General features: G+C 41.2%; 2 protein-coding genes across 2 annotated transcripts; both read left to right on the forward strand.

Annotated features, from left to right (window-relative positions):
- The first annotated feature begins 20 nt into the window (after positions 1 to 20).
- LOC136193061 (serine/threonine-protein phosphatase 6 regulatory ankyrin repeat subunit B-like) lies at positions 21 to 5202 on the forward strand. The gene is made up of 30 exons (XM_065981850.1): positions 21 to 173; positions 227 to 325; positions 370 to 468; positions 531 to 629; positions 682 to 780; positions 826 to 924; positions 987 to 1085; positions 1141 to 1242; positions 1300 to 1398; positions 1459 to 1569; positions 1632 to 1679; positions 1751 to 1849; positions 1903 to 2004; positions 2055 to 2156; positions 2210 to 2311; positions 2359 to 2460; positions 2517 to 2615; positions 2681 to 2785; positions 2845 to 2937; positions 2992 to 3087; positions 3141 to 3245; positions 3295 to 3384; positions 3537 to 3620; positions 3672 to 3767; positions 3810 to 3908; positions 3966 to 4055; positions 4117 to 4209; positions 4267 to 4356; positions 4404 to 4501; positions 4674 to 5202. The coding sequence occupies exons 1-30, from the start codon at positions 21 to 23 to the stop codon at positions 4729 to 4731; spliced, it is 2910 nt and encodes a 969-aa protein (XP_065837922.1). The 3' UTR covers positions 4732 to 5202.
- On the forward strand, positions 4858 to 8292 carry LOC136193339 (uncharacterized). Its single transcript, XM_065982223.1, has 9 exons — positions 4858 to 4962; positions 5140 to 5202; positions 5255 to 5869; positions 5921 to 6054; positions 6103 to 6202; positions 6261 to 6392; positions 6446 to 7528; positions 7576 to 7666; positions 7727 to 8292. Exons 2-9 carry the CDS (start codon positions 5146 to 5148, stop codon positions 8092 to 8094), a joined length of 2580 nt encoding a protein of 859 aa, XP_065838295.1. The 5' UTR covers positions 4858 to 4962; positions 5140 to 5145; the 3' UTR covers positions 8095 to 8292.

The following is an 8292-nucleotide window of genomic DNA, read 5'->3' on the forward strand; positions in this document are numbered from 1 at the left end:
AGTGATGTTTACGCTTCGCTATGGGTGAATCTTCAGCTCTCTACGGACATCTCTCCGGACCCGCCGTCCTCTTTCAAGCCATACGAAGCCGGAATTCGATCGAAGTGAAGCGCTTGATCGAGGACCAAGGAGTTGCTGTTTCCAGCGAAGGGCCTTTGGACGAGACAGACGATGTTGGTCTCATACACGCATTTTTTCGCCAGTGCTCGCGGTGTTATATGCGTAGATCGACGTTTCTGCGCTTCATTTGGCTTGCTGGCTTAAGTATGAAGAGATCGCCTCAGTTCTGCTCGATTTGGGAGCTGATATCGAATCCTACGACGAGGCACGTGATATTATAGATGGAATGAGTAAATAACAGTGATGCAGATGGGAAGTACGCCATTGCTCTATTCTTGCAAACGCGGACTACTTTCAATCGTGAAGAAGCTGCTCGCGAAAAAATGCAACGTTCTTCTGAGAAACAAGGTACAGTATAGTTTTTAGTTTACTTTATTAATTTATTGGATGGATTTATGATTTTTGTGCAGAAAAAGGAAACAGCCCTTCATCATGGCTGTGAAGCGGGGAATGTCGACATTTGTTCTCTTCTTCTTGACAGTGAAGCATGGCTTGATGCCCATGACTTCGTAATTGATAAATTGACTCATTATTCATTATTGAATTTTATTTTTGTAATAGTTGGGGAAAACACCGTTGCATTGGGCATGCGAATTCAACAAATTTGATGCTGTCAAATTACTGATTGAGCATGGCGCTGATATTGAAGCCCACGATTGCGTAAATAGGTCACGTTACCTCAATAAGTCTGACAATTTCTTATAGTGGAAAAGAACTCCTTTTTTGACTTCATGTGCGGCTGGAAATGTTGAAATCATGAAGTACCTGAGTGCGAAGGGCTGCGACATGACAGCAACAGCTGACGTCAGTATTGGAATATTTTCTATTTTCTTTTATTGTAACAAGGTGTGTTTGTTAAAATCTAGGCAGGAGCAGGAGCTTTGCATTTAGCATGTTTGGGGGCTAGAACAGAGGCAATGGCTTGGCTCGTCTCTGCTGGATTCAATTATCGCGATTCTGGAACCGTAATCAGTATACTAGTACTTGGTAGAGGTCACATGAGACTATTTTGAATTGTAGTTGGGTTCCACAACTCTTCTTTGCGCATGTGAAGGAGGTCATTTGGATTTAGCAGTAAGTCTCGCAGATGAACACGGTCTAGACTTGGACCAAAGGGGAGAGGTAGAAAAAATTATGTTGTCTTTGATATAATAATTAATTAAATTGCTTATCGAATAGAACGGAATGACGCCGTTTTTGAGCGCTGTAGTGGGTGGCAATTGTAGACTAGTAGAATGGCTACAAGATAAAGAGTGCGAAATCTGGGTCAGAAATCAGGTTGTTAGATTAATTTGAAAAGAACCGGGAAGTAAAATTAATGTTTTTTGGGAATTGCAGTTCGGAAAATGTGCTCTTCATTTGGCTCTCGAGCATTCGAAGGAGAACGTCTTTTTCTTCTTGTTTCAGCGCTTCTGCGATGAAGGCATTGGAGCAGGACCGATTGCCAACGTAAGTTTATTTCATTTCTGCTTATAAACTTCTTTAGTTACCGACATATGTTGTGCCACCAGAGACCTGCACCACTAAGAAATTATTTCGGACTGGAGTCAGTCAACGATGTTAGTTAGCTCTTATTTCTATTTTTTTTTATTAATTAATTAATTAATTAATTAAACTTATTTTTGCTTAGAATGGCGAGACTCTTTTTCTTGTCGCCTGCAAAGAAGGATTGCTGCGAGCGGTCAAATTTCTTTATCAAAAAGGCGCTAATATCAGGGCAAAAGATAAGGTGGCAGAACTCTTTTTTTCTCGTTTAATTAATATCTGCGTGTATGTGCATAGCTTGGAAAATCGGGTCTTCATCTGAGCTGTGAGAATGGGCACACGCCTACTGCGGAGTACCTGATGGGCGAGCTCAAGTTGAACCCCGAAGAAACAGATTATGTGCACTGGCAGTTGTTTTGTTTACTCGTCTTTTTCAACTACGTCTGTAGATGAGCGAGACTTCTTTGATGAAGGCATGTAGAGGCGGTCACATAATAACAACGAAAATGCTACTAGAGTCGCGAATATGGGATTTGTCTAGGAAAAACAAGGTTTCAAAGTGATTTCTCTCAGCAAAACGTAGTAAACTGTAAGCTTTTTGCAGGATGACCAGACCGCTTTGCATTTGGCTTGCAGAAATGTTCTCGGCGTTAAAGTGGCCCGTTTTTTAATCGATTTAGGAATCAATGTAACCGATTCAGATTGTGTAAGGAATCCTTTTTAGTCGTCTTCTTTTATACATGCTTGTTTTAGAGAGGATGGACTCCGATAATGAAAGCTTGTCTCAGTGGACAGTTGTCAATAGTTCGCATTCTTGCTGCGTTAGATTCGCGGTCTATGAATCAGAAAAATTCGGTACATAGGGAAACGTTTACATTCAGAATAAATGATTTTTTGCCTAACTATATTAGGATCAGCAAAGTTTACTTCATTTAGCTTGCAAATACGGGCACCATGGCGTCTCGCAATTTTTGATTGACAGTCACGTGGCTCTTGATGAATGTGATAAGGTAAGTGTTTTTGACATATACTTAATGCATGCGATCACTAACCGCACAAACGCAAATTGTCTTAGTTTGACTGCACTCCTTTGATCTATGCGTGCCAAAGTGGGCTTCTTCTCGTTGCAAAGCGTCTTGTTGAATTGGGTTGTTCTTTGCACTACGATAACTCTATGAATGTAGGACGCTAATTAATTGGTATAATGCGATGATGACCTTTAGTCGTTTGCAACAGCAGGCAGGTTTAGTAGATTGTCGTTGCCTAAACGGTGGAGGTGCTGCCTTATTACGGTTTCTTGTGAATTCCGGCGTTGATTTCAATCAGAAATATGTAGAAACTCGACCATTACCGATTTTACGCGAACAATGACTTTTTTCTATTTAGCTGTTTCAACTTTCTCTAATGGCTGCAACTACATCTCTGTCTGCTATCAAGTTTCTTGCCTCTTTAAATTCTTCTCTTGCTTCAGTGAAGTTTATAGTATGTTTGACAGCTGTACTTCTTAAAGAAATCTCTAGACATGCATGTTTTAGTGGGGCGAAAGTGCTTTGCATCAGGCTTGCAAAGGCGGGCACACAAGCGTGGCAGACTTTTTAATAAGTGTCATCTCGGATAATGCCTTGGCCGATTTTCACAGAGTTGTTACATGTAACGCTATCCAATTTCTTTAATTATTTCCAATTTAAGGGCGACAAGACTCCTCTCGTTTACGCCTATGAAAATGGGCTTTTACCAATTGTACGACGACTTGAATCTAGAGGATGCTCCTTAGATGAGGTGAGCTTTACAGTACTTTCATCTGAATGTGCTATAGGTGTAAAGCTGTGTTCGATTTTTTTTCTTGTTTGTAACGTTTGCTTAGTTTTTCAATATTGTTTGGTTTAGACGGTTAGTCGATTCTCCTTTTCACTGCCTGTTATTTTGAGTAGGAAACTTTGTTAATGGCAGCCTGCAGTGGCGGTTTGATCTCAGTTGTAAAGCATATTGTGGAACGAAATCGAAGTGTCGTCCGGGTAAGATTTCTACTGTGTGCAAAGTCTATTTTTACCTTATCGTACATATAGGATGCTTGGAGATATTTTACCGAAGCCTGTGCAAGGAAAAGAGCTGACGTCGCAGATTTACTAATTAACGAATTTGCCCATGAGTTACTTGTTGAGGTATTTCATGTAGAATGTCGGTAGGTTTTAATTTTATATTAGAACGGGAGCGACGCGTTGTTCGTTGCATGTGAAAATGGTTGTCTTTGCGTCGTCGATCGTCTCGTTACATTGGACTGTTCACTTGATGACAGAACTAGTGTAAATGAAGGAGATCGTTCTGTTGCGTTATTAATTCGATTGCTTTTACGATATTAGGATGGAGCCAATTTGCTACTTCTCGCTTGCAGCAAAAAGCATGCGAAAATTGTACACCTTCTTCTTGATGCCGGAGCAACAGCAGACGAAGTAGGATTCATTGTAGTGTTTGTGATGAATTAGACTGTAACTAGCTGTTGTTTACCAAAAGTCCAAATTATTGGAGACTGCCACTAAGCACAATATGTTGTCAGTTATTGCTCGTCTTTGCGATATCGGGTGTTCTCTTGAAAATGAAACATCGGTAATATTCACTACAGTCTATGTCAATTAACTTGACTTCTCAACCTTTTTAATTCAGCACGGATCTCTGCTTCATCTGGCAGGTGGCAGAGATGTGGCTCAATTCTTTACTGTTAATACCCCTATGATGCTGAACAAATTAGACTCGGTATATATAAGGTTAGAATTGTGACGTTGTGATATTATTTTCTTTAGGAGCTCAATACTCCACTAATGACAGCGTGTCAACTACATAATTTTGAAGTGGCTACTCATCTCATTGAAAGCGACTGTTCAGTTAATGAGAAAATGTGGTATGTCAAGGACTGACTTGGCTTACCTTGTCAGTTCTACGCGAAGGGCCGCATTCTCTCTCTAACTGTAAATTGGGCGATTTCTGTATGCATGCTGTGTACCTTCTAAGTACCAAAGTTTTAGTTGAAATAGCTCGATTATAAAGTAGCCGGCACATTCTTTTCTTCTCAGTATGACAAATCTGCATTTTCTGAATTCTTGGAGTGCTGTTGGAATCGTGAAGAATTGACGGATGAAATGAAGCATTTGCTTATGCAATTCATTTCAGCAGGCGTCGACGTTTCAACTTCTTCGAGTGTACTCTTTGCCATGTGATTTTAATTAATTGTTTTATTTGGGGATTATACAGGTTTCGAATGCAAATGTATTGCATTTGGCAGCATTGATCAATATTGAGGATTCTGAAAAGATTTGTCGTTTATGTCTCGACAAAGGCGCGGATCCGAGCAGTTTTAATGAGGCAAGTTATTTAGGATTCATGCTCCTAATAAGTAAATACGAAAGATAAGCAAAGATTTGAAATAAAAGGATTAGAGGCTTTTTTGGAGCGTCAATGAATGAAATAAAGGCTTTTCAAAGGCCTTTTCAAGCATTTGCTCAATGGAGTCTTTGCGTGAGCTTATTTTGTCTTTTACAGAATGATATGCTCCCGTACCAATGTGCTAAAGGAAAAGTTCGAAAACTTTTGAGAGAGGCCTGGGTAAATGCGTCTTTATCGCGTGCAATAGGAACAAAGTAAAGCTTCTCTTTAGAAAAGAAGTCGATATTCAAGACTGAAAGAGCTTGGAACGACGGAGCCTTCAAAGATAAAAGTTTGTCTAATTGGAGTTGCTGGTGCTGGGAAAACGACTCTTATGAATTCGTTACGCCGTATGCCCTTGGCAACGCAAAACGTCAGTGAAGTTGACGGATCGTTAGATCCGAGTTTACGGACCGCTGGCATTAACATTATAGAGGCAAGGATTGACAAAGCGGGCGAAGTGGTGTTTTGCGATTTTGCCGGTCAGCCGAACTTTCATAAGACTCACAGCCTTTTCTTCTCGGAATCGACTACCATTTACCTTCTCGTCGTCAATCTTGAGGGGTCGGACGAAGAGCTCTATTTGTCTTCATTGTACTGGCTTTCGCTCACCAAGTGCAGCATTGGATCGTCGACGAATAATTGTGTTGTGCTAATCGGCAGCAGAGGCGACAAAGTTAGCAAGCGCGAGCTACTGACACGACTTCAAAGGTCACTACAGTCAAAATTCGAAAAATGCTTCGAATTCTCTTCCAAGCACTTCATAATGGACTGTCGTGACTCAACATCGCCAGTTATGCAGAGTTTGCGCGAACATATTTATTGTCTGAAAACTAAAATCATCAAGGTTTGACAAAGTGATATAATTTAACGTGATTTACAATATGTATAAACTTAGGAAGCTCCAGCTGTTTTCAGCATTGTCGACAAACTACAATCAAGTTTATTGCCGCGACTGAGGAGTATTAGTAAAGCTTCTTCTCCTCTGAAAGCTCTTGAATCTAGCGGGATATATCTTCCGCGATTTGTTCGGTATGTCGTCGCGGTCCTGTTTGGCAAAAATGTTCAAGGCTTCATTAGGGTGAACAGCAAAGACGGAGATGCTTCGTTTTTGCAGGTGTCATCTGCTTCGCTGACATTTGCAGATGCACTAAACGACTTTCCCTCACTTGAAGAACAGGTTTATATTGGCGTTTAAACGAACTTTTACGCGAGATTTTTTACTCATCTCTTGATAGCTCAAGACTGATCATTGTCGCTTTTTCATTTCAAAAGTCTTTTTCAGTCTCATTGTTCGGTCAAACATTTACAGCGGTCTACAGAAAGAAGTTCTTGACCAGTTTTTTAAGTTTCTTCATGGAATTGGAGAGGTATTGTGCTAAGAATGCATTCAGCTGAATGTAAGTCTCAGTTTAAATTTTAGATTATTGAATTTGGTGAAAACGTCATATTGGATCCCTCGTGGCTCTGTCACAACGTAATCGGTCCGATCATGTCACCAAATACTTTTCCGGTTCGTCTGGAAGGAGTCGATGACGGAGCAGTGAGTTCTGAGAGAGTTGAGCATGCTATTCGGCTGTTCAATAAGGATCAAAGCATTTTCTCAATTAAAGAGCTCATGGAATTGCTTTGCAGTTTGGAAATTTGCTATCCAGTTCCGAACCAAGATAACGTTTATCGATTTCCCGCTCTCATGACAGAGCGACGTCGAGACGAGTTCTGGAAGGCAAACAAAAAGATGATCATATACGTAGGCCGTCGTCTCGAGTGCCACGATGAAACCGATATCATCGTTCCCGGAACCATTCCGTTTCTTCAGACACGATCGGTCGTTCGTCTCGATCCTTCGCCGCTTGTTTGGAAAGACGGCATAATTTTGGAGAAACGATTAAACGAAATCACAATTGAAGGACTTATTGAACTAGACGAGGCAGCAAAAGCAATCGACGTTGTTGCTCGTGGCCCCGTCGATTCTGAAGCAGAGTGCTTCCACTTCGTCAACGAGATGCTGAACATGGTTCAGGAAGTGTTGGACGATAGGAGTCCGGGCACGATCACGGACCACAGTTTTTGCTTGAGTACGTCGGCGCTGAAAAAGTTGATGGTGAACCCACCAGCGCATAAACGGTTCCTGATTGAAAAAGCGAAATCGGATGACTCACCAGTCTCTACCATAATGAAGACGGAGAAATATACTGACACGCTTCGAGAGTTGTTGGTAGTGCCAACTGATCACTACTGCATGCTACCGAGAAAAGTCAAAGCCGGCCTCCTGACGACTTTAGATCTAAGTAACGAAAGCACTCATGTACTCGGTAAAGAATTGGGGCTGAAGGCGTCAGATGTCATAGCTTGTAGAGATTTTCACAGCGTTCTCCGCTTGTGGGACCAGCGTCTAAACGCATTGGTTTCAGATCTGGTTTCTTGCTTGCGCAAGTGCGACCTACTTGCTGCACTGTATGTCCTGAATTCTGATGCATCCTCCGTCCAGCTTTCGGACGAGGAGGTTTAAGACGTAAACGATGGTTTTTATGACCTAAACTTTTACTTTAGGCTCTAGCAGCAGAAAAGGCTTTCATTTCTGCAGCAGCTTGTGGCTTAGAAGACCGCCAAAATGACGCTCAAAAAGGGCCGCACGTAATGGGTATAGTACTTACATAATATTTCTGTGCATATAGAAGGCTTAAGTCTAGTTTGCCTCTAGATAATCAAGTTGTTAAAGCAGCCTCTTTGAGTTGTTCTCTTTCAGACTCTCCAGCCTCATTGGAAGATTTCCTCGATAGACCAGTTTCTCCGAAAGAACGATTTGAAGCAGCCAAGTGTATTCAAGCGAAGTGGGAATATATTGCAAGAATTTTGGGTCCCACGCCGTTTGATTCTAATGATTTGCATCCATTTGAGCAAAAGAAGGACGATCGCGCTCGTGCTCAGTTCATGCTCGACACTTGGTCAAACAAATTCGACGCAAAGGCAACCCGAAGGCATCTTATTAATGCAATGGTGACTGAAGAATACAGAGCTCAAGCTTGTAAGATCTTCCCCTTTTGGGCCAAATACACTAAGCCAAGCTAGCTAATTAGCTCACAAGTTTTTGTAGTACATAGTAGTCACGTTGGTAGTATGTTTTTTCTTTATCACTTTTAATTAGGGCGACAGTGCCGCTGCATGGTATTGCTGCAATAATTTAATTAGCGTGTGATGTGTAATTGGTTTTATTATAGTATGCTGTAGGACCACAGATCAATGTCTTGATTTGATCAATAATTAATA

The sequence above is a fragment of the Oscarella lobularis genome, chromosome 11 (assembly GCF_947507565.1).
Source record: "Oscarella lobularis chromosome 11, ooOscLobu1.1, whole genome shotgun sequence".
Taxonomy (NCBI): Eukaryota; Metazoa; Porifera; class Homoscleromorpha; order Homosclerophorida; family Oscarellidae; genus Oscarella; species Oscarella lobularis.